This window comes from Nansenia antarctica (genome assembly GCF_963989245.1).
Source record: "Nansenia antarctica genome assembly, chromosome: 5".
NCBI classification, from domain to species: domain Eukaryota; kingdom Metazoa; phylum Chordata; class Actinopteri; order Argentiniformes; family Microstomatidae; genus Nansenia; species Nansenia antarctica.
In genome coordinates, this window is record NC_137690.1 from 70,978,787 (window position 1) to 71,005,096 (window position 26,310).

The 26,310-nt window shown below is 47.9% G+C and overlaps 2 protein-coding genes across 3 annotated transcripts; both read left to right on the forward strand.

The window, feature by feature from the left end:
• Positions 1–1,475: 1,475 nt before the first annotated feature.
• On the forward strand, positions 1,476–12,667 carry LOC308158332 (zinc finger MYM-type protein 4-like; the record flags this gene model as incomplete). Its single annotated transcript, XM_080531925.1, has 12 exons — positions 1,476–1,562; positions 1,856–2,000; positions 2,315–2,427; positions 3,143–3,347; positions 3,963–4,160; positions 4,986–5,095; positions 8,831–9,017; positions 9,462–9,613; positions 9,964–10,078; positions 11,296–11,553; positions 12,007–12,139; positions 12,472–12,667. 12 exons carry the CDS (start codon positions 1,476–1,478, stop codon positions 12,665–12,667), a joined length of 1,899 nt encoding a protein of 632 aa, XP_080388051.1.
• Positions 12,668–14,497: 1,830 nt separating this feature from the next.
• On the forward strand, positions 14,498–23,511 carry ak2 (adenylate kinase 2; the record flags this gene model as incomplete). Of its 2 annotated transcripts, XM_080531017.1 has the most annotated exons (7): positions 14,498–14,671; positions 16,808–16,933; positions 17,124–17,234; positions 17,964–18,058; positions 18,237–18,309; positions 20,622–20,826; positions 23,269–23,511. In XM_080531017.1, exons 1-7 carry the CDS (start codon positions 14,573–14,575, stop codon positions 23,274–23,276), a joined length of 717 nt encoding a protein of 238 aa, XP_080387143.1. In that variant the 5' UTR covers positions 14,498–14,572. The 2 variants fall into 2 exon arrangements, with proteins under 2 accessions (XP_080387143.1, XP_080387142.1); XM_080531016.1 differs by lacking the exon at positions 23,269–23,511 and having other exon boundaries at positions 20,622–20,852.
• Between the last annotated feature and the right edge of the window lie 2,799 nt (positions 23,512–26,310).

The following is a 26,310-nucleotide window of genomic DNA, read 5'->3' on the forward strand; positions in this document are numbered from 1 at the left end:
ACAGACAGACAAGCAGGCAGGCAGACAGGCAGACAGACAGACAAGCAGGCAGGCAGACAGACCCAGTGGAGTCATGTAAAATGTAAATAAGAACACCAGCGGTTTCAGAATATACTTGTTTATTGATTTATTTGTTGTTCTTGCTCTGTTTGATATTACATATTAATGTTGCTGTTTCAGAATGTGAAAACACCAGCAGTTTCAGAATGTAAGTGTTACGGTCAGATAGGGAACCCAAGCGCAGACACAGACAGAGACAGGTTAAAGTAAAATAAAGTATGATTTATTTTAGGGAGCAGGCAGGGGGGCGTAGTCAGCAGGCAGGCAGGGGGTTAGGCAGGAGGGGTAGTCGGCAGGCAGGGGCTTAGGCAGGAGGAGTAGTCGTTAGGCAGGCAGGGGTCATGCCGGTAGGGCAGGCAGGCAAAAGGGCAGGTAGGGCAGGCAGGCAGGTAGGAGGAGGGCAGGTAGGGCAGGCAGGCAAGAGGGCAGGTAGGACAGGCAGGTAGGAGGAGGGCAGGTAGGACAGGCAGGCAAGAGGGCAGGTAGGACAGGCAGGCAGGAGGAGGGCAGGTAGGACAGGCAGGCAAGAGGGCAGGTAGGAGGAGGGCAGGTAGGGCAGGCAGGAGGAGGGCAGGTAGGGCAGGCAGGAGGAGGGCAGGTAGGACAGGCAGGCAGGAGGGCAGGCAGGAGGGCAGGTAGGGCAGGCAGACAAGAGGGCAGGCAGGTAGCAGGAGTCCGGTAGGGGTACTGGGGGGTAAAGGCAAAACAGGGGTAAGTAGGCAGGTACAGGCAGGGTAGTAAATAGGTAGGGGAGCTGGAAGCGTATCTTTACAGTAAGCTGAAGCTACGATCTGGCAGAGAAGTGAAGGCTGGAACGGGTCTTTATGCAGGGCTAACGATGAGGTAATAGTGAACAGCCGGACAAAACACACACCTGAAGCCACTCCTGCCAATTAGAGAGAGAGAGAGAGAGAGAGAGAGAGGGAGAGAGAAAGAGGGAGAGAGAGAGAGAGGCACTGCCCACTACCTAGAGTTAGAGGGCGTGACAGTAAGTGTGTTAGGAGTTCTAATAAGCAACATTGTGAGTTGATATTTCATTATTTATATTGCTCCAATTTGATGTTACTACACATGGCTCCTTTGTTGATCAAATACTCGGACGTGTGTGACTGTTAATTAATACATTATGACATTTATAATGAATTCCTTTGTTTCAGACAGTTTTTTTACTTACACACACACGAGCGCGCGCATATGCGCGAACTTCGTAAAACCGTATTATATTTTAGTGTCAGGGAAATAAATACATTTTAAAATGTCCACATCGTCACCCGCCTAAGACCCTTACCAGGGGCCTCCATGATGTTGTTTGCTTAGGGCCCCCAAAAGTCTAGGGGCTCCACTGTAATGTGTGTGTGGTCAGGCGTGTGTGTTGTCAGGTGTGTGTGTGTGTGTGTGTTTAACGATGGACCTGCATGGGTGTGTGTGTTGCAGAAGCAGACGGCGTGGCAGCAAAGAGGAAGCGGGAGGAGGAGGAGGAGAAGGAGGTGGTGTTGGAGATGGTAGAGAACTCTGAGAACCCCCTCCGCTGTCATAACATGTTGTATTTTCTCTGTGTGACAGGGTCTGGTGGAAAAGTCCCCAAGTAGGTCCAAGGTCACTTTTAGTGATCCTAAAACTGTTGTTTGTTTTATTGAGTGGGCTCTTCAACACTTAAACTTTCGTAATATTTTTTTTTTTTTTGCTTTTTGGTCGTTTCACTTGAGAATTGCCGACATGCAGACCTTTTCACCAGACCGTGTCACATATCGTTAAAAAGTGCCTGTAATGAGCGTCTCTCTCCACCGGGTGGTAGGCCAGCACGCAGACGGACGTGGTGAAGGGCCCCCCGCCCCCGCCGCCCAGGATCCTGAAGAACAAGGCCCTGCTCTGCAAGCCCATGGTCCAGAACAAGGGCGTCATGTGTAAACCCCTCACAACCACCATAGAGACACAGACAGGTACACACACACACACACACACACACATTTGCACACAAAACGCACACAAACACACATGCATAGGGTAGGGTATAGGTTGTTTGTTTTATTTATAACCAACTTGCGCAAACAAACCCGGCAAATTTTTTACTTGCCGGCAAGCGGGGAAGCGTTAATGTCGAACCCTGCTAAATGTATTCACATGAACACACACACACACACACACACACACACACACTAATGTACCTAAATGTATTGACATGAACACACACACACACACACTAATGTACCTAAATGTATTCACATGAACATACACATCTATTCTCCCTCCCCAGAGGATCGCTTCCCCCACGTGTTGATACTTCCTGTCCCAGTGCCGGTGTTCATCCCAGTGCCCATGAACCTGTACTCCCAGTACGTCCCCCAGCCCGTAGGACTGCCCATACCGGTACGTTAACACCTCAGCCCTCACCTACCAACCACCAACTGCCACCTCCATCACTCACACAATTCGGTTGTTAAGTTGTGTTTCCGGGTTGATTGATTGATTGAAAACTTTATTAGAAGATTTGCAGAAGTAGGTACATGAAAGTACATATTACATACAAGGTCAACTAACAGGATAAAAACCCAAGAAAGCCACTGGCTTATTTCAATTGGGGTCCTTGATTGGGGTCCTTGATGGGTTCAACGTTGGCTGAGGCGCTCTCTTCAAAGTGCCGCAGTGCGGTGTCCCTTGTTGTATGAATAGATCTGAGTCTAAAAAACGATTGAACTGTCATTCTACCGCTTTAGTACACTGGTACTAGAATTTACACTGGAATTGTTTATTTGGACCCGGAAATTGCTAAACGTCACGCGTGACGTCAGACTTAACAACCGAACAACTCATCACAATCAGAATTATTTTCATTGCCAAGTATATTCGCACGTATAGGAACACGCTAACAGCCAGAACACGCTAACAGCCTCCACACACACACGCCTCAGAGCCATGGACCAGAACACGCTAACAACACGCTAACAGCCAGAACATGCTAACAGCCTCCCCACACGCTAACAGCCCCCCCACACACACACATACACCTCAGAGCCATGGACCAGAACACGCTAACAACACGCTAACAGCCGTACTCTAAAGCCCCGTCTCTCTCCCGCTCCAGGTCCCCGTCCCCATGTTCCTGCCCGTCACCCTGGACAACGCCGATAGCATCGTTAAGACCATCCAGGAGATCAAGGCCAAGATCCCCTCCAACCAGTTCGAGGCCGACCTGATCCTCATGGCTGAGATGGTGGCCGAGGAAGCGGGGGAGGAGGAGAAGGAAGGGAGGGAGGAGAGATGCAAGCCAGCGTCAGCAGTCCCTGACGGTAAACAAACAGGGAAGGGACACAGAGACTGAGTCAGAGTCTGTCAATGTCTCAATAGTCTAAATAGGCTTTGTCTTTTGTCCTTGCACTAGTGAACACGCTTTCTACTTTTCTTCATCTTGATCTTAGTCGTAATCCCCGTTTGTTTAATGACTGCGACACTCCGTAACTCCCTTGTTTAGAACATTAAAATGTGTCTGTTTCTGAAACATTGACCGAACATTACTGTAACGTTCCTGTCTGTTTCTCTAACATCGACCCAACGTTCCTGTCTGTTTCTCTAACATCGACCCAACGTTCCTGTCTGTTTCTCTAACATCGACCCAACGTTCCTGTCTGTTTCTCTAATTCCACCTGTGAATAGGCCATATAGTGTATATAAGTTTACATAATAGATATATACTCAGATTCCTACCGATCACTTTTAGGTACATCCCCCTATTTATAGCTATTTATGTCTCATTATCTTAGGGTTGTGTTTTATTATCTTAGGACGGTGTTTTGATTGTTAGCACCTAGGGTTTGCACTTCAATTTCGTTGTACCTGTACAATGACAATAAAGATCATCATTCATTCATAACATGAACCCAACGTTGCTGTTGTCCGTCCCCCAGACCAGGGCAGCAGCTACAGTGGGGACCTGGACACGGAGGACCTGACCACCAGCTTCCTGAACTGGGAGGAGGAGCCCACGTCCTCCCGCCTCAGTTGCTCCCTCACCAACGAGAGGCTCCAGCCAGTCACAGACAACCACGTCCCCGCCGAACCCCCCGAACCCCCCGCCATGGACCTGGAGGCTGACTTCCCCATCGGTAGGTAACCTCCCCCCTGCTGTCACCTTTCAGCCGCCGTGACGTTAGTCGCCCCCCAATGGCTCACGCTGCAGCAAACGCCCTGGGTTGTGCCTCACACCTGGTGGAAATAATAATAACTCTGAAATAATCTATTTAAGTAAATCGTTCAGTGTTCCCGCGGGTTCTTGAAATCCTTGAAAGTTTGTGAATTTGAGGAAAAGAAATCAAGGTCTTAAAAGTTTGGGAAAATAGACATGGGTCATTGAAAGTGCTTGAATTCCCCTCTCTCTCTCTCTCTCTCTCTCTCTCTCTCTCTCTCTCTCTCTCTCTCTCTCTCAAAAAAAAATGTTTTACTTAGCTCGTCAACTAGTTCTGTCTCAAACTATGCCGTGTTGGGTCCTTGAATTTGAGGGAATTGAGTCTTGAAAGTCCTTGAAAGGTGCTTGAATGTGATGTTTCAGAAGGTGTGGGAACCCTGATCATTTAATTTGGGGCCTTATGCGATCGCGTAGTCTGTAAAAAAAGATTCATATTATTATTTCTTTTAAAAAACATGTTTTAGGGCATTTCTGCTTTATTGGGAGAGAGACAGTAGAGCTTGACAGGAAGGATGGTTGAGAGAGAGAGAGAGAGAGAGAGGAGGGATGACATGCAGGATAGGTCGATGGCCGAAATTGAACCTGGGACCCTGCGATTACATGGCTGACGCCTTAGTGAGCTACGCCACACAAGCGCCCCCCTATAAGAAAAAGAAAGAAAAACAAGTTAGTTTTCGTATGGCCTAAATGATGTGATCATCTATCCAGCAGTGAGATAACACAGTGTGTGTTGTTGTTGTTTCAGAAATCCTGGAGCTGATGGCCCACTGGAGGGACCAGAGCCCCCCTCCCCCTCCCTCCCCCCAACGACGGCCGCGCAGGAAGACCCGCGACAGCTTCCCTTCAAAGAAACGGGTGAGAGTCCCTGACCCTGACTGTGACCCTAGCCTGAACCCTAACCCTGTCTCTGACTGTGACCCTAACCCTGACCCTGCCTGTGACCCTAGCCTGAACCCTAACCCTATCTCTATCCCTGACCCCAACCCTGACCCTGCCTGTGACCCTAGCCTTAACCCTGACCCTGACCCTGCCTGTGACCCTAGCCTGAACCCTAACCCTATCTCTATCCCTGACCCTGACCCTGCCTGTGACCCTAGCCTTAACCCTAACCCTATCTCTATCCCTGACCCTAACCCTAGGAAAGGTATTTAATTGTTGTCATGATCTATTGGTACACTGCAACACAGCGTACCTGACATGATTCCTATCTGGTATAGAAACCTGTAAGGGAAACCTGGCTTTCTCTGTCCCAATGACATCCTTCATTTAACCCTACAACGCTTCTAAAAGAACAACGTTTTAATAATAATAATAATAATAATAATAATGATAATAATAATAATTCATTGTTTTTATATATAGCGCTTTTCCGGGGCTCAAAGACGCTGACAATATGGGAAAAACAGAAAACACAGAAACAACAAGCAACAGATAACATGAGCACATAGAACACAGAGTTAACGAACGCAGCAATGTCCAGTGGGGGGGGGGGGGGGGGGGGGGGGGGGGGGGTGTCAGGGTTATACCGTCCATACTTTGTACGTGAGATGTTTTGATGACGGTTTTGTGTCTTGTAAAACCCTTCTTTAGTCTCTCGTTCACTCTCCTCCCTTTAGTCTCTCGTAGGGATGGGACGATTATCGTTGTTATCGTTAATCGCGATAAAAACACCCGCGATAACTTAATCGTGGAGAATTTTAATTATTTGAATAATCGTCATAATCGTATGTTATGAATAAACTGTGTTTAACAAATGTCTGGCGCTATTTTTCAGCCTAGTCTACATTACTTTTGCAGTCAAGTTAGCGACTGTTACTGTAATATACACCTCATTCCAAATTATTATGCAAATTATATTTTTCTCAGATTTTCCTAAATAGTCGATGCAAATGACAATCAGTATAATTTTCAAGTCATCAAACGTTAGAGTATAATTCAAATTTTATTGAACAAACCTCCCAATGATAACAGTATTTGTTTTTTAAATAAAAAACTCAAAATGCACTGTTCCAAATTATTATGCACAATAGAGTTTCAAAACATTGTATAGGTTGTAAAGAACAAAAAATTGTAATTTGATGAATTTAGGGTTAGGAGGTCATAGGAGGTCATATTTACTGAAATCAAAAGCTATTTCAAACAAAAACATCTTAACAGGTCAAGTTACATGTTAACATAGGACCCCTTCTTTGATATCACCTTCACAATTCTTGCATCCATTGAACTTGTGAGTTTTTGGACAGTTTCTGCTTGAATTTCTTTGCAGGATGCCAGAATAGCCTCCCAGAGCTGCTGTTTTGATGTGAACTGCCTCCCACCCTCATATATATTTTGCTTGAGGATGCTCCAAAGGTTCTCAATAGGTTTGAGGTCAGGGGAAGATGGGTGCCACACCATGAGTTTCTCTCCTTTTATGCCTATAGCAGCCAATGACACAGAGGTATTCTTTGCAGCATGACAGTGGGCTCAGAAATACATGAAGACTAATTTCCAAACAGTCTTGTTTACTGATGAGTGCCGTGCAACCCTGGATGGTCCAGATGGATGGAGTAGTGGATGGTTGGTGGATGGCCACCATGTCCCAACCAGGCTGCGACGTCAGCAAGGAGGTGGCGGAGTCATGTTTTGGGCCGGAATCATGGGGAGAGAGCTGGTAGGCCCTTTTAAGGTCCCTGAAGGTGTGAAAATGACCTCGGCAAAGTATGTAGAGTTTCTGACTGACCACTTTCTTCCGTGGTACAAAAAGAAGAACCGTGCCTTCCGTAGCAAAATCATCTTCATGCATGACAATGCACCATGTCATGCTGCAAAGAATACCTCTGTGTCATTGGCTGCTATAGGCATAAAAGGAGAGAAACTCATGGTGTGGCCCCCATCTTCCCCTGACCTCAACCCTATTGAGAACCTTTGGAGCATCCTCAAGCAAAATATATATGAGGGTGGGAGGCAGTTCACATCAAAACAGCAGCTCTGGGAGGCTATTCTGGCATCCTGCAAAGAAATTCAAGCAGAAACTGTCCAAAAACTCACAAGTTCAATGGATGCAAGAATTGTGAAGGTGATATCAAAGAAGGGGTCCTATGTTAACATGTAACTTGACCTGTTAAGATGTTTTTGTTTGAAATAGCTTTTGATTTCAGTACATATGACCTCCTAATATGACCTCCTAACCCTAAATTCATCAAATTACCATTTTTTGTTCTTTACAACCTATAAAATGTTTTGAAACTCTGTTGTGCATAATCATTTGGAACAGTGCATTTTGATGTTTTTTATAAAAAAAAAAAATACTGTTATCATTGGGAGGTTTGTTCAATAAAATTTGAATTATACTCTAACGGTTGATGACTTGAAAATTATACTGATTGTCATTTGCATCGACTATTTAGGAAAATCTGAGAAAAATATAATTTGCATAATAATTTGGAACGAGGTGTAATTGCAATTCCTCACATGAGCCGCGCGCGAATATCCTCACAGAACTTGTCTCGCGCTATTGTTCAGCCTGCATGGGTAACGTTACTGTCAAGTCAGCCTTGTCAGTCAGTCACTAGGTAACGTATGCTAGCCTTCTCACCATGGCTGGTGAAAAACTTTAGACGGGATACTGTCATTGGCCTTCCTTGTTATTACCAGTCAGTGACAGTCTATGGCTGCAAAAGGCACGGTCGCCCCTAAGCTTTAGCAAATATATTGTGGTTTACTTAATACTGTTCAGCACTTGAGGTTACATGCAATGCATGACTTGTGCTATAGGCTAAATACAATTATTAAAGTGGCAAGTAGCAAGTGTGCGCATCAAAGGCATTAGGCACGTAACATCCATGCTGTATAAACACATGACAACCGTCCGTTATTTCCCGAACTTTGCCCGAACCCCCTGCGAGGACCCGGGGAACAACGGTACGCTCCCCGCGGCTGCTATCAGACTGGCCGCGGGAGTAAGTGTTGAGGGAGAGAGGAGACATATATATATATACATATATATAGGGTTAGGGTTAGAGAGTGATTGTTGAGGGAGAGAGTGTTGAGGGAGTGAGTGTTGAGGCCGGGAGAGAGGAGACGGCAACCCTCGCTCGCCATAGACTGCATCCCTACTCGTCTCTCCTGAGCTCGGTTGTAACGTGAACCCTGGAATACAGGATATGTTAGATGCTTTACAGTAATTTCCCAAATGACCAGAAAAGGAAGTTAGATTTGTCGCTGGTCGCTTTTGACTAATTAAGTCGCCAAGGGGCTCTGGAAGTTGGCAACACTGGGAGTGCGTTCTTTAAACTTCCTTGGGTACGTTAATGAAAGGTGCTGATTGGCCGAAAAGGAATTGCTCTTTCTTAAGGACCCGGATTATGGCCAGAGATATGTGCCACTAGAATCTGAATTTGAATTACTGACTTAAAATGTCCTAAAAATACAACAAAATCTAAGTTAAAGTGATTACAGTGTTTTATTGGCATATTTTTTTATTTTTTTTTATCTCGCGATAATATCGTGGATCGCGATTATTTTGCCCACGATAATCGTGACATGACATTTTCTAATCGTCCCACCCCTAGTCTCTCGTTCACTCTCCTCCCGTTTCGCCCCCTGCAGAGGAAGTCGCGAACGGCAGCGGCGGCGGCAGAACCGTCGTCGCCCCCGGAGACCCCCGTCATCCCCGGGGGGGCGGTGCCCGGCGAGCCCCCCAAGCTGCAGCACCTGTACGGGGTGGACGCCTGGAGGAGGTGGGTCCAGTGGAGGAGCACCCAGCCGGACCTGGAGGAGAAGCCTCGCTTCACATGTAAGTCTGGGAGGGGGGGGGGGGGGAGGAGCACACAGCCGGACCTGGAGAAGCCTCGCTTCCTCTGTAGTGGGGGGGGGGGGGGGGGGGAGGTGGGTCTAGTGGAGGAGCACCCAGCCGGACCTGGAGGAGAAGCCTCGCTTCACATGTAAGTCTGGGAGGGGGGGGGGGGGGGAGGAGCACACAGCCGGACCTGGAGAAGCCTCGCTTCCTCTGTAAGTCTGGGGGGGGGGGGGGGGGGGAGGTGGGTCTAGTGGAGGAGCACCCAGCCGGACCTGGAGAAGCCTCGCTTCTTATGCAAGTCTGGGGGGGGGGGGGGGGAGCACCCAGCATTGGTGTGTGAATGGGTGAATGAGAGGCCGTTGTAAAGCGCTTTGGATAAAGGCGCTGTATAAGTCAGTCTGTTTACCATTTACCATCCATGTTTCCCTGGATGCTCTCCAGCACGCCAGATGGTTCTGAAGGAGGACGTGCTGAAGTGCACCACGGCGGAGCTGGGCTACGGCCTCTGTCGCTTCATCGGCGAGGCCCGGAGGCCCAACCAGGACGCCTACAGCCCCGACAGCATCTTCTACCTCTGCCTGGGCATCCAGCAGGTAGGACACACACACACACACACACACACACACACACACACACACAGACAGCATCTTCTACCTCTGCCTCGGCATCCAGCAGGTAGGACACACACACACACACACACACACACACATACGGGGGGATTCATACACACACACACAGGGACACACACATACACATGAACATGTACAGACACACACAATACCACTTCCACACCTCCATGCCTTTGGTGCTGTTGCCCTGTGTGAACACACAGTGATCTCCTCTCTCTCTCTCTCTCTCTCTCTCTCTCTCTCTCTCTCTCTCTCTCTCTCTCTCTCTCTCTCTCTCTCTCTCTCTCTCTCTCTCTCTCTCTCTCTCTCTGCAGCACTTGCTTGAGAACGGCCGCATGGAGAACATCTTCACTGACCTGTTCTACTGCAAGTTCACTGGGGAGATCACCAAGCTGCTGAAGCAGTTCAAACCTACTGTCACAGCCAGCGGTGAGACACCAGACCACACACTCACACCCTCCTCTACACACGTACACCCTCCTCTACACACTCACACCCTCCTCTACACACTCACACCCTCCTCTACACACTCACACCCTCCTCTACACACCCACACCCTCCTCTACACACTCACACCCTCCTCTACACACTCACACCCTCCTCTACACACTCACACCCTCCTCTACACACCCACACCCTCCTCTACACACTCACACCCTCCTCTACACACTCACACCCTCCTCTACACACTCACACCCTCCTCTACACACTCACACCCTCCTCTACACACTCACACCCTCCTCTACACACTCACACCCTCCACTACACACTCACACCCTCCTCTACACACTCACACTCACACCCTCCTCTACACACTCACACCCTCCACTACACACTCACACCCTCCTCTACACACTCACACCTTCTCTACACACTCACACTCACACCCTCCTCTACACACTCACACCCTCCTCTACACACTCACACCCTCCTCTACACACTCACACCCTCCTCTACACACTCACACCCTCCTCTACACACTCACACCCTTCTCTACACACGCACACCCTCCTCTACACACTCACACCCTCCTCTACACACTCACACCCTCCTCTACACACCCACACCCTCCTCTACACACTCACACCCTCCTCTACACACTCACACCCTCCTCTACACACTAAACCTACTGTCACAGCCAGCGGTGAGACACTAGACACACCCAGGGTTCATTTAGTCTTAGTCTTTAGACCAAGATCCACATTAGTTTTAGTCACATTTAGTAATTTTGATACCTTCTTAGTTTTAGCCTAGTTTTAGTTGACGAAAACTGAAAACTTTTTTGTGTCGTTTTAGTCTATAAAAACTCCTAAACATTTTAGTGGAGTTTTCGGTCGATTGCTAAAACCTTTTTGGAGTTTTTTGTAGCCTGCCAAAATGAACACTGCGTCTATAGAGACAGACGCAACACACACACACACACACACACACACACACTCTCCTCTACACCCTCACACCCTCCTCTACACACTGCCTGTGCATCAACCGGACGTACCAGGCTTAAGATTATGATGTTGTTTCCTCTTGTCGTTGTTGTGTGGGTGACATCTCTGGCTTCATATCTCCTTTTTCTCTCCAACTTTGTCCTTCCCCCTGTGTGTCTATCTCACCCTCTCTCTCCCCTCTTCCCCCCCCCTCCCCCCCAGGCTACCTCCACTCCCGCGTGGAGGAGGAGTACCTGTGGGGCTGTAAGCAGCTGGGCGCGTACTCCCCCATCGTGCTGCTCAACACGCTGCTGTTCTTCTGCACCAAGATGTTCCGCTTCAAGACGCCTCCGCAGCACCGGCAGCTGTCCTTCGCCCACGTCATGCGCTGCACCAAGACCAACCACGACAACACCAAGACCAACTTCCTGCGCTTCTACCCGCCCATCCCCAAGGGCAACTTCGTCGACAAGTCAGCAGGTGTGTGTCGTCGCGTTCTCTCTCTTCTCTCCCCCGTCTCTCTGTCACCACCTTCCTCTCGTTTGAGCTGTTTGAAGCTTCGAACTTGAGTCCTGTAATCCAGTGGATTTGTTGTTTTCGTTATTCAACAGTAGACGACGGGTTCACAATTAAAAAAATACAATATTTAAGAGCCGAGATATCTCGATTCTGAACGTCCCGGTCGGTCCTGATGTTCCAAATTGCCCGTTTTATTTGAGTTCCTACAACTCCCAAGATTCCCCTCTCCCTCCCACGCGAGGTCCTTCTGTTTAATAGCGCAACCGCGCGTGTGTGTGTGGGGTCAGGCGTGTGTGTTGTCAGGTGTGTGTGTGTGTGTGTGTGTGTGTGTGTGGTCAGGCGTGTGTGTTGTCAGGTGTGTGTGTGTGTGTGTGTGTGTTTAACGATGGACCTGCATGGGTGTGTGTGTTGCAGAAGCAGACGGCGTGGCAGCAAAGAGGAAGCGGGAGGAGGAGGAGGAGAAGGAGGTGGTGTTGGAGATGGTAGAGAACTCTGAGAACCCCCTCCGCTGTCCTGTACGCCTCTACGAGTTCTACCTCTCCAAATGGTGCGTCTCTCTCTCTCTGTCTCCCTCCCTCCCTCTCTCTCTTCCTCTCTCTCTCCCTCTCCCCCTCTCTCTATCTCCTCTCTCTCTCTATCTCTCTCTCTGTCTCTCTCTCTCCCCCTCTCTCTATCTCTTCCACTCTCTCTCTCTCTCCCCCTCTCTCTATCTCTTCTGCTCTCTCTCCCCTCACACACAGACACACACAGACACACACAGACACACACACAGACACACACACAGACACACACAGACAGACACAGACAGACACACACAGACACACACAGACACACTTTGATTGATTGATTGACATGTTGTGACCTCCCCCCCCCCCCCAGCTCTAAGTCGGTGAAGCAGCGCTCCAACGTGTTCTACCTGCAACCGGAGCGCTCCTGCGTGGCCAACAGCCCCCTGTGGTTCTCCTCCACGGCCCTGGACGAGAGCACCATGGAGTCCATGCTCACACGCATCCTCACCGTCCGCGAGATCCACCTGGACACGGAGGGCGACCACGACTCGGACTGGACAGAATGATAGAAGGACCGGGACGCACAGACACACACACACACACACACACACTACGCGCACACTAAGCTCATGGGTGCATACGCACGTGCGAACACACACACACACGCACTCACACACATGCGAACACTCACACACACACACACACTCACACACTGTACTTATCAATGAGGAGTCCTAGCATCCAGACCTTCACATCCAAAGCTCTAGAAGTGTGTGTGTCTGTCTGTTTGTGTCTGTCTGTGTGTGTGTGTGTGTGTGTGTGTGTGTGTGTGTCTGTGTGTGTCTGTCTGTGTGTGTCTGTCTGTCTGTGTCTGTCTGTGTGTGTCTGTCTGTGTCTGTCTGTGTGTCTGTCTGTGTCTGTCTGTGTCTGTCTGTGTGCGTGTGTCTGTCTGTGTGTCTGTCTGTGTGTGTCTGTGAGTGTGTGTGCGTGCAATTGTAAAGTGATCAGCCACACCATCAGGACTGGACACAGCCTCCTGTTCTGTCTGTTTTGTTGGAGGCAGACGGAGGCTGAGGAGGGACATGCTGCTGCTGCCATGTGCACTGCTGTGGCCATAGAGGACGCTGATAAAACACTGTCTCCAGCACCTCAACAACATAGCTTCTGATTGGCCAAAAATGTTGAATTTGGCGATGAATTTGGCGTGTGTATGCTACAGAGGTGTGAGGTGAGATATTGTTCAAGAGAATGTTGGGTGTTCAGCCGTCACAAAAGAGTTCTTTTTGTAATGTTCCATGTTAAAGAAAATATTTCAGACCATGTCTCTCTGGCGTTCACTGCTCACTAGCGCCCCCTAGCTACCACTGGTGTTGTCCACAGCCTGTTGAGATTCATTCATGATTTTTCTGTTGTTGCAAATACTAGGATATGGTGAATAATCCATATCTTTTGAGAGCCTTGATGTTGAGCCTTGAGGGTTGGATATATGTCCATATATGACCATGCTGTCGTATGGAGGACAGTTACGCTGTTCATTTAGAGTTGAAATGCAGTTTTCACGTTGTCAGTGCTCCATCACACTGCTGGTCTGTTGTGCTGCCATCCTTTGATGTTCTGGCTGTGTTATCAAACTGAACCTTTTGTTAATCAATATACTTTTTAAATAAAATGCAAAAAACTGTTGTATGTCTTTGAAGGATTTATTATTAATACAATTCTAAGGAGGCTCGATGTTTAAAAGATAAATGTATACAGTACCAGTCAGAAGTTTGGACATCTTCTCATTCAATGGGTTTCTTTATTATTATTTTTACAATTATTTTCTACATTGTAGATTAATACTGAAGATATCAAAACTATGAAAACACATGGAATTATGTAGTGAACAAAAAAGTGTTAAACAAACCAGAATGTTTTATATTTTAGATTCTTCAAAGTAGCCACCTTTTGCATATGTGGTCTTTCATAGTTTTGATGTTTTCAGTATTAATCTACAATGTAGAAAATAATATATGAATAAAGAAAAAACATTGAATGAGAAGGTGTGTCCAAACTTCAGTTCAGTAACTTTTGACCTATTACCACCGTTTACACACTTTCCTATCAACTGCTGCAGGCATGTCAAATGTGTGTTATTCATATCATAATAACCATAATAATATACTTATTATCACCAGTGTCAGACCACACTATCAGCCTCATTAACATTCCTCGCACAAAAACCCGGATGTCACACACAAGACACGTCCTTCCTCTCTCAGCCAATGAGGTCGTAGAACGCTTGACTGACCGGCGTAACGGCCAATAAACAGCCCACATATCCATATGAGGGGCGGGCTTTCAACCTAAATTGTCAAAAAAGAGGGCGGGGACACTTCCTTTCTTGGCCGTGTCGGCTGATAAGACAAAGTGCCACAAGGACGTCCGACCAAAGTTTCTGTCCCCCCCCACGATCTGACCTGTGAGGAAGGATGTCCCCCAGCACACAGCTCAACGAGTCGGTGGCAGACCTACGGAAGGGCATCCGTGCGGTGCTGCTGGGCCCTCCCGGCGCAGGGAAGGGAACACAGGTGAGAGAGGCTACACGAGGCTAGCGGGCTTAGCTTAGAGGGGGTGCAGGGCAGGGGAACAAGCATGGACCGCATGGCAGCAGGACAGCCCATGATCTCTACTCTATACATACTGTAGCGAACGGGAACTTGGTAGTGTAACTCGCCCCATGCGGGAGTCGAACCCCGATCTCTCGCATAACCGCCGGAGTTACACTACCAGTTCCCGTTCGCTACAATACTTTAGTTTCTCTCTCTCTCACACACACACTCACACACCTCGAAGTGAAGTCTGAATGAGAGAGTAAGCTCCAGCCTTGTGATTGTTCATTAAAGTCAGAGAGATCTGATCTGGATACAGTTGGATCCTTGTCTGTCCTTTCCCCCCCCCCCGCTCAACACTGCAGAAGTTAGTTCTCAAAAGAAGAGAAAACAGCAATAAAATGAGGGGAATGTTACTTAAAATAAGCGAAATATCTGACCAACAGAACAGGGAAATGTACTTGCCAGGATTGTCTTAAAACAAGTAAAAATATATCTTAGAACTAGTGCAGTCAGACAAAAAACAAGCATATATTGCCTTGATTTAAGATATTTCATCTTACTTAGATTTACTTTTTGCAGTGAAGGCTGTTATGTCAGATCAGATCAGACCAGCCCAGTCTGGTGTGCGATCTCTATCTCTGTGTTTATTTATAGTGTTAGAAGAAGCGACTTTGGCTGGACAGACAGACTAGTGATGAACTTCCCTGCTCTCCTGAAGCTCTCCACGAATCCCCTTTCAGAGCTCTGCTCACTAATCTCACTGTCATGATGGTGCAACTTGCAGCCGCAACGTTAGAGCTGTATTGCCAAACAATGCCCATAGTGATGTGTAAGAGGATTTGGCTTTGCCAACAGTTTTATGTGTCAAGGGTCATGATGGAAAAGATCTGCAGCCAAGACAGGGAGCTCCACAATGTCACCTAGGACTGGACTCTACACACTACCTGCGAAACAGCCAGAGAGACTAACCTCTCCTAGTTGAACACTTGGGTGAAAAGTGTAAACATACGGTACTTACTCTAGACAGGTAATTTCCTTATACAAGCACAACAGATATTGGCCACAGATATAGCACAGCTACACTTCAATGACAACGTATGCCTACAATGTTCTTCTACTTTCTTGCCTTCCTCAGTAATAATAATAATAATAATTTATTAGATTTATATAGCGCTTTTCCGAGGCTCAAAGACGCTGACAATATGGGAAAAACGGAAAACACAGAAACAACAAGCAACAGATAACATGAGCACATAGAACACAGAGTTAACACCCGGGGAAGGGGAGGTTGTATGCATGTCCATGGGGGGAGGGGGGTGGCAGGGTTAGGGGAGATGGTTAGGGGTAGGGGAGGTTGTATGCATGTCCATGGGGGGAGGGGGGTGGCAGGGTTAGGGGAGATGGTTAGGGGTAGGGGAGGTTGTATGCATGTCCATGTCCATGGGGGGAGGGGGGTGGCAGGGTTAGGGGAGATGGTTAGGGGTAGGGGAGGTTGTATGCATGTCCAGGGGGGGCGGGGGTGGCAGGGATGGGGGAGATGGCTAGGGGTAGGGGAGGCTGTAGGCATGGGAGAACAGGTAGGTTTTGAGGTGGGATTTAAAAGTGAGGAGTGAGGGTGAGTCTCTGAGTGGTTGATGGAGAGAGTTCCAGAGGCGGGGTGCGGCTCGTGAAAAGGCACGGTGACCGAAGCCTTTGAGTTTTGAGGGTGGGACAGTGAGGGGAACAATGGATGAGGATCGGAGGGTACGGGTAGGGCGGTGGGGGAGAAGGAGGTCAGTCAGGTAAGGGGGGGCCAGGCTATGGAGGGCTTTGTATGTGAGGATGAGGACTTTGAATTGTATACGTTCTTTAATGGGGAGCCAGTGGAGAGAGTAGACTGCAAGGCCTGCCTGTTTGATACTCTTCCTAATCGCATGGGCTTGAAGTAGGGCCTAAAACTTTCTCTGTGGTGTAATGACTAGATAATATTCCCTTAAGGGCACTAGTTTGTTCTATAATGGTTTGAAGAATCGGTGAAGGACTCAAGACAAAGATTTCTCATTTACAACTTTTCAGAGTTAACTTTGAAATATGAGACTTGAGGAACCAACTGTTGCCTTTGTGCGTCCCCAGGCCCCCCGCCTGGCAGAGCAGTTCTGTGTGTGCCACCTCGCCACGGGGGACATGCTGAGGGCCATGGTGGCCTCCGGCTCGGAGCTCGGCTCAAGGCTCAAAGAGACCATGGATGCTGGAAAACTGGTACTGTGTGTGTGTGTGTGTGTGTGTGTGTGTGTGTGTGTGTGTGCACCTCTGTGCCATTTAAGGTCATTTCTGTGTGTGTGGAGCGCATTGGAAAATGAACGTCTGTTTTTGACGAGTTCCTGTGTGTGTTCGCGGTGTCTGTCCGGTTTCTCACCCTCAACCCTCTCTTCCTGTCGGCCGACCGCAGGTGAGCGACGACATGGTGGTGGAACTCATAGAGAAGAACCTGGACACGCCCCCTTGTAAGAAGGGCTTCCTGCTCGACGGCTTCCCCCGCACAGTGAAACAAGCAGAGATGGTGAGGGAGGGAGGGAGGGTGGGTGGGAGGGAGGGAGGGAGGGTGGGTGGGAGGGAGGGAGGGAGGGTGGGTGGGAGGGAGGGTGGGTGGGAGGGAGGGAGGGTGGGAGGGAGGGAGGGTGGGAGGGAGGGAGGGTGGGTGGGAGGGAGGGAGGGGTCTGAGCTCTGAGGGAGGGAGGGAGGGTTCTGAGCTCTGATTGCACTCGGCTGTCCGTCACAACCGTGCAATATGTTTACATTCTTGTGTTTAGGTTTACATACACTGTATATAAGTTTACTCGTTCATATGTTTATAAAAGTACATAGTTACATGCTAACACCCCCCTGTGAATAGGCCATATAGTGTATATACGTTTACATAATACACTACTCAGTGTACTACATCACTCAGATTCCTACCGATTACTTTTAGGTATATCCCCCTATTTAGGTCTATTTATGTCTCGTTTTTTATTATCTTAGGGTTGTGTTTTATTATCTTATGACAGTGTTTTGATTGTTAGCACCTAGTGTTTGCACTTCAAAGTTGTACCCGTACAATGGCAATAAAGATCATTCACTCACACACGACAATAAAGATCATTCACTCACGCACGACAATAAAGATCATTCACTCACGCACAAGACTTAAAACATTTACACTGTTAATCCTGCATATGAACATGTACTCTGTTCCTGTGTTCCTCCTGCATATGAACATGTACTCTGTACTCTGTGTTGTCCCCTATAGCTGGACGGTTTGTTGGAGAAGCGAACAGAATCTCTGGACTCTGTGATCGAGTTCTCCGTCGACGATTCTCTACTGATGCGCAGGATCTGTGGTCGGTAGGAGAAACGGGGGATGGACCGATGATGGGGGTGGGGGGGTGGGTGGGTAGGGATGTATGTCTTAGCTGTTCTAGGGTAAGGGTTAGGACTGGTCCTTTGTGTGGGTATGTTAGAGAGAGGAGTGTCGAGTTGGTGTTGTGACATCATCTGACCCACTGACCCTCTCTCCCTCCAGACTAATTCACCAGCCAAGCGGACGCTCTTACCACGAAGAGTTCAACCCCCCCAAAGAGGCCATGAAGGATGACGTAAGCACCTCTAACCGCACTTCTTCCTAACCCAGGGTTCCCGCGCTGGTCTTAAAAAGCCTTGAAGTCTAAATTCCAGCAATCCAATTTATAAGGCCTAAAAAGGTCTCAAATTTCAGTTATTTGGTCCAAAAATGAGGTGCTAGGTCTTTAAAATGAGATCCTGCAAGGAAATCAGTCCGACCACATTTATTTACGCAGAAATTAATCAAGCTGGAACCAAAAAAATGCCAATTAATTTCCTTTTTTGTCTGTATGGCAGTGAAATACCGAATTTCATCACCTCGAGGATGACAAAAAGCCATCATATGGTGTCGCGATAGGTCTAAAATTCCATCCAAAGAGGTCTATAAAAAAGGCCTAAAAAGGTCTTAAATTTGACGTGTTGAAACTTGTAGGAACCCTGCTAACCTCCCCTCTCCTGACCGCCATACGGTGTCACCATTTCAGGATAGAGGCCAGGGCTCGAGACTAGGGCCGTCCCGTAAGGAAGTCTGGGACTGTTCACAAAATACAGCTCTCGATGTACACTTTGTCCCCTCCCTAAGCTCACCAAATATGTACATACTGTACATGACATGTCAACAGGGAAACTATTTTTGGCACCAGCCACTGCAGTGCCCTGCAGTTCCCCCCACGGCCACACGGTGTAGCTGACTTCTCTACACAGGATTACTCCCCTGACCTAGGCCTATGTTGGCAAATTGCACCCCAGGTGGTTTCTGGGACGGTGATGAAGTGATTCTGTGAAGGAGGAGGGCAGCACGTGTGTGTGGCTCATCTACAAGGCCCAGTTGTTCAAAACGTTCAATCTGAACCAGAATGATCCCCAATCTTTTCTCTGATCCAGGATCAGATCGAGCTGGCTGATTTCCCCCCCTATACGACTCGAAATCAGCCAGATTCAGATCATCTGATCCTGGATCAGAGAAAAGAATGGGGGATCATTCTGATCCAGATTAAAAGTTTTGGAACAACATGGCCCTGCTGCTCAAAAGTGTTTTAGACAAACATGCACTTTTCAGATGTGTGCTTTTGAGCCGGTGTGTGTCTGTACACGTGTGATGTGAAATGTGAAAAAAAGCTGCAGCTTTCATGTGCAAACAAAGAGCCTTCAGTGACTCAGTCTCCGGGCCCGGCGCTGCACGTTGCTACTGGCTGTGAGGGCTGCTTTCAGAGGCTCCACACAGATGGCTTTCAGCATACAAACAAAACACGGTTCTCAGTGTTTTAAACCTGAACAAGATTAATGGGAAGGCCCTAAGGAGAATGTCCCCCATGTGTTTCTGTAAAAACATGACTTCAGTGTTCATATTAGCATTAGCTTTACCAGTAGGCTGCCGTCACCACCACCCATTTGAGGCATTTTTGACAAGTGTGTTTCAAAAGAGTAGGGCATCTCCAGCGGCCATGGACCCTGCCACCCCCCTCCCCAACCCCCCCCCCTCCCCCCTGGACATTGCTGCGTTATTGTGTTCCCCGTTCGTTAACTCTGTCTTCTAGGTGCTCATGTTATCTGATGCTTGTTGTTTCTGTGTTTTCTGTTTTTCCCATATTGTTAGTGTCTTTGCGCCTCGGAAAAGCGCTATATAAAGACAATTCATTATTATTATTATTATTATTATTATGGCCTTGGAGACGACAGGAGACGTCGCTCATCCAAAGTAACATCAACAAGTGAACTGATAACGGCTCTGTTTGATTGCACTTGGCAGTTATGCTGTGTCTCTTATTGCTCCTTGCACATAGCGAAACCTACCGTACCTATCGCTATCATGTTTTATATCACTCATTTAACTTCTGGTTAGATGCTAAACTGTGTTTTATTGTCTGGTACTTGTACTCTGCAATGACAATATAACGTTTAATCTAATATTGATTATTTACCGCATTCAACTCAGTCATCAGTATGACATCTATAAGTGTGTGTGTATATGATATAAAACATGAGATAGGTACGGTAGTTAGAGGTATATATAGTTATGAGCTATATACAGTGTGGTATGTATAAATAGTGGCTGTGTCAAAGGAGGTATAAACAATATGTTCTACGGTGATTGTTCCAGGAAGAAACATAGAGACAGCGAAGCTAAGGCATCTTTATGTCCATCTACAGTCATTGGAACAACACAAAAAGGTCGAAAAAAAGCCCAAATCTGATACAATTCCACACAGAACTCAGAAAAATGGATTGGGCAGGACGGTGCTGATATTTTTGTCCATGTATACTTCAGATGGAGGAGCCTCTTGCCTCATGACCCCAGTTTGACCCCTAACCTCTGACCTCTGTTTGTCTCTCTGTCTCCCATCAGCTGACGGGGGAGCCCCTCATGCGGCGCAGCGACGACAACGCGAACGCGCTGCAGTCCCGTCTGGACTCGTACCACCGCCAGACCGTGCCTCTGGTGGACTACTACAGCGCCCGCGGCCTCCACACGGCCGTCGACGCCGCCCAGTCCCCCGACCTCGTCTTTGCCTCCATCCTCGCCGCCTTCTCCTCGGCCGCCACCGCTGCCTGTAAAGACCGGGTGCTCTTCGTCTAAAAGCTCCACACCTCTTTCCCCCCCTCCTCCTCCTCTTTCCTCCCTCCCTCCCTCTCTCTCTCTCCCAGGACTCTCGTCCAACAAGGCTCCCCAACTCTCTCTCTCCTCTGCAGTCGAGTCTCTCTCTCTCTCAGGATTGGTCTTTCACTGTGTTCCTTTATCCTCCTCTTCCCCTTTGCTCCCTCCACTCTCCCCTCTCTCCCTTCTGGTGTGTGTGGCGGGGTGCTCTCCTCCTCCTCTCCCTGGCACCTCCTTTCTCCTCCTTCTTCATGACTTGTGTGGACTGCTGCTGCTGCTGGAATCGACAGACATTGGAATTGGATTAGTTGATAATGACATGGATTAGTTGGTGTTAATTACATTCTGGAGTTAACCAGAAGTCCGGAGGACGCGGCTCGTTGTAAATGCATGGAAGGGGAACGAGGAACTGGTGTGTTTCTGCCTCCCCCGATACTCATCCTATTAACGTTGTGTGTTAATGAACGGGTCCCTACGCTCGGGACGGTAGCGCAGCAGCGCCCAGCTCCGGGGATAGGAACACGACTGCAGCTCATCTGGGGTTTAAGGAGCGAGCCTTAATTAGACGTTCACACAGAGTGCACACAAGGTAAAGCCGACGTTAAGATAAGATATGGACTCCTCCTCCCCCGCTTTAACGTCTCCTTGATTGTGTAAAGGTGTCCTTGGTCGGAGACGGAGTGTTGTCTCTGGTGCCAAAGCGACACGCTTATAAAACACAGCCTGTCGCTCCAACTGTTGCCGAGAGCAGCGGTAGTTGAAGCTGTTCTGTTCTCCAGTGTTTGTCTCCCTGCGGCCCAGACGGCCATCCTTCCCCTGCAGCGTGACCCTCGGCAGGGTTCCCACAGGCCCAGACAGCCATCCTTCCCCTGCAGCCCAGACAGCCATCCTTCCCCTGCAGCGTGACCCTCGGCAGGGTTCCCACAGGCCCAGACAGCCATCCTTCCCCTGCAGCGTGACCCTCGGCAGGGTTCCAGACAGCCATCCTTCCCCTGCAGCGTGACCCTCGGCAGGGTTCCAGACAGCCATCCTTCCCCTGCAGCGTGACCCTCGGCAGGGTTCCAGACAGCCATCCTTCCCCTGCAGCGTGCCCCTTGGCAGGGTTCCAGACAGCCATCCTTCCCCTGCAGCGTGACCCTCGGCAGGGTTCCCACAGGTCCTTGAAAGTTTGAGAAAAGAAAATCAAGGTCTTAAAAGTTTTTGAAAATAGACATGGGTCATTGAAAGTGCTTGAATTCCCCTCTCTCTCGCTCTCTTTTTTAAAAATATATATTCAAAAATGTTTTACTTAGCTCGTCAACTAATAAATAAGTCTCTGTATTGCTTAACTTTACACGTTTTGCTGTGGTAGAGAAGGCAAGAGACCATCTAGTGTTCGCACATTCAAGCCTCTCTTTTTAATGGTTGTCTGTGAGCGGATAGTTCCTATTATATAAATTCTCATCTAGATCTGTCTCAAACTATGCCGTGTTGGGTCCTTGAATTTGAGGGAATTGAGTCTTGAAAGTCCTTGTAAGGTGCTTGAATTTGATGTTTCAGAAGTAGTGGGAACCCTGCCCTAGGCTCCACCCCATGTTGGTCTGAAGTGTCGGTTGGTCTTGGCGTCAGCAGCGCCGGTACGCTAACCTTCAGAGAGAAGGGTGGCGGGTTGGGCCTCTGGGACTGTCTTTCTCTTTCCCTTTTGTTCCCTGGTGTCTGTACTCACCCCTGGTCTCTCTGTGTGGTCACAACATCAGCATGCTGACTGTCATTAATCTCCTCTGAATGTCTGAGTGTTTTACTCTCAGGGTGGTGAGAATGATGCTAGCTGAAGTTCTGAGTCATGAGCTAGTCCAGTACTGACCATGAGCTAGTCCAGTACTGACCATAAGCTAGTCCAGTAGGCTTCTGAGTCAAGCTATAGCCCAATAGGCTGTTTGAGAGTTCTTTTGAGAATGACTCTGATAATGGCAGCTACCAAAACAATGTGTACTCTACTAAATTAAGCTTTAACTATTAATTGTAGTTCAGTGTTAATGTCAGCTTGAATGTAAATCTTAATGCTTAAATGTACTAAATGAATGTTACTACAATGCACCACATAAAAAATAAAAAAAAATAAAAAGTAATGTCACTGTAGGCGACAGACCGTATGATGTGTTATTCAGTTGAACGTGCACAAGGACATTTTTGGTTTGGGCTTATGTCAAAGGTGCAACGGTTTAAAAAAAAAAAGATCTGTTCATGTTCAGACGTTTGCAGATTTGAATAACCAAAATACAGACCTCATCCTTAAATCCTTGTACAGCGTCCTTGGGTTTTTGAAAGGCGCTATATAAATTATAGTTATTATTATTATTATTATTATTAAATGTCTGATGTTTAATTCACCTGAGACTTTTCTCTTTCTGTTTTGCAGCTGTTTGAATCCCAGATTCTCCCATCCAGTCCAGTCCTGAGGAGGGAACAGGAGGGAGGGAGGGAGGGAGGGAGGAAAGGGAAGAGAAGGATATTGTACTGTGACATTAGCACTTCATGTGAGGTCATGCTGGGGTATTAGTGTGCTCATTGCAGTGCACTTTGGGAATAAGTGAAGCCATCTTGTAATTGACTTGATCATGTTAACCTTCAAATAAAAGGAGGGGTTGCTTTTCTACAATCATTGCACATGTTTGAAGACTCTTTTTCCTGCATGACACTAACTCACTAACTAATTAATCCTAAATCATCGGTATGATTGAATATTCGGTATATCTGGATATTGGGTGTAGCTGAATGTATTAATATGTTATAATTAACACCGCAGCCTATGCATTATTTTTCATATAATGAAAGGTACATACTGAAAGTGAAAGGACATGCCATTGGACATTTATAGTAATGTGTAACACTTCTGGAATAATAAACTACTGGATATCTACTGTTCCTCCCTCATCTATACAAATAATAGTTATTATTATTATTATTATTATTATTAGCATCTGAGAAGTGATAATGAGCTGACAGGGTGACACATGGGTGGGATTGTATTATTATTATTATTATTATTATTATTATTATTTATGTCTAACTTAACGTGTTCCCAGGAAAACCACACAATAGAATACGATGGCCAGTTGTTAATGTGAATGTTAGTCGACAGAATCAACAAAAAATATTTCCATACGAGTTTCCCCTTGTTTGCGTTATTGACATACTTCGTTTACGGTAAATGCGTTCGGTTCTTCAGAAGGTGACGTCACTGGGTGGGGTTTCCGTGGCGTGTGTGACGGACGCGGGGCTTTCCTCCATGACGTGATCGTGAAAGCGAAGAATCGAGCTGCGAACATCGGGTGCGTTCGTAAACACGCTCTGGGAAATCCGATCAGCACTCATCTAATGCCACTTGTCCAATCAAATCACTCGGTCCCTTTATGACGTTGAACCCAGTTTGCGGTCCGGCGCTCTCAGGGCGACTTTACGAACGCACCCCCCGTAATTCTGTATGTAGCGCTCCGGAGGAGGGGAAGAGGCGGATTTCTTTTCTTTCGTTTATTCTAAAGCTCCAGGTCCGAATAGCTCCAGGTCGCCTGCCACTGATGCCAATCCGTTCGGAGCTGAAATTGAACGATAGGAATTAATAACGCCTTTTTTAATAAGGGCCACTGCGCATCGGAGAACATCCAGACCTGGTGGTCCCAGAAAAACGTTCACCGACCCCCCCCGAAGGTAAAGACTGCCTGTCGCACAGGGCATTAAGGACCTCATCTTTCCGCATTTTTCCATGTTTATTATGTCTTATGCCAGTTACATTACATGTTGTCTTGTCTCTGATACTAGAAGATGCATAACACAGGGTAGCCTATTATTAGAGAACCTGTTTTGCTCTCTCGGATGTGTAAAACAGTTTGTTTAACAATCATCTTAAAGGAAATGACTAAGGTGTTGAGCCATACGTTGGGTTCTAACATAACCACAACCCTCAGAGGGTCAGGGGTTGTAACATAACCACAACCCCCCCAGGTCAGAGCAGCTTTAGACCTACTACGCCCCACACACTTCTCCCCCCTGATAGGGACTTCATGAGCATCTGTCATCTCATCTCATCTCATCTCTCGACCTGTCACTAGTACCCGTCCCTGTCTTCCATGGTCACTGGATGTTAGACACTGGCCTGTGGTGGTGGTGGTGGTACGGGGCTCAGGGGGGTGTAGGGTGGGCCTGGGCACTGGCCTGGGTGGTGGTGGTGGTGGTGGTGGTAGTGCTGGTGGTGGTGGTAGTGCTAATGGCCTGTGGTGGTGACGGTGGAGCTAAGGGCCTGTGGTGATGGTGGGGTGGAGCTAAGGGGTTCTAGTGATGGTGGGGTGAACTTACGGGGCTCTGGTGATGGTGGGGCGGAGGTAAGGGGTGCCTGTTCCTTGACACTCTGACGCCCCCAGGCTCAACATTAAACATTCAACAACTCAGCAGTTTGCCTCTTGGGCGCCTCTCTAATTATAGAACCATCACAGCCCCATTCCCCCTTCCCCCTCCTCCCCCCCTCTTTCTCTCTCTGAACCAGTGGAGTTGCGGTTGTTCATGAATTTCTGTGCATGAGCATTTTTTATGTATGCTTGAATGTCTGTATGTCTATGAATGTGTCATTCTGCTTGTTATATTATGTGTGACAAGGGGTGTATCCCGTTTCTGTCTGTCTGTCTGTCTGTCTGTCTGTCTGTCTGTCTGTGTGCATACCTACCTACCCGTCTGTCTGTCTGTCTGTCTGTCTGTCTGTCTGTCTGTGTGCATACCTACCTACCTGTCTGTCTGTCTATCTATCTATCTGTGTGCATACCTACCTACCTACCTGTCTGTCTGTCTGTGTGCCTACCTGTCTATCTGTCTGTCTGTCTGTCTGTCTGTCTATCTGTGTGCATACCTACCTACCCGTCTGTCTGTCTGTCTGTCTATCTGTCTGTCTGTGTGCGTACCTACCTACCTACCTGTCTGTCTATCTATCTATCTGTGTGCATACCTACCTACCTACCTGTCTGTCTGTCTGTCTGTGTGCCTACCTGTCTGTCTGTCTATCTGTGTGCATACCTACCTACTTACCTACCTGTCTGTCTGTCTGTCTGTCTATCTATCTGTGTGCATACCTACCTGTCTGTCTGTCTGCTTGCCTGTCTGTCTGTCTGTCTGTCTGTCTGTCTGTCTGTCTGCTTGCCTGTCTGTCTGTCTGTCTGCTTTCGTGCCTGCCTGTCTGTCTGCATACCTGTCTGTCTGTCTGCTTGCCTGTCTGTCTGTCTGTCTGCTTGCCTGTCTGTCTGTCTGTCTGCTTGCCTGTCTGTCTGCTTGCCTGTCTGTCTGTCTGCCCTACTTACGTAATTCTGTCGCTCCATTTCTTGTGAAAAAGGATGTGTGACTGTGCGACGCAGCAGACCAGCTCTGATTTCACTTCCGAGGTATTTCCAGGGAAAAGCCAGATTGTTCCGCTTCATTT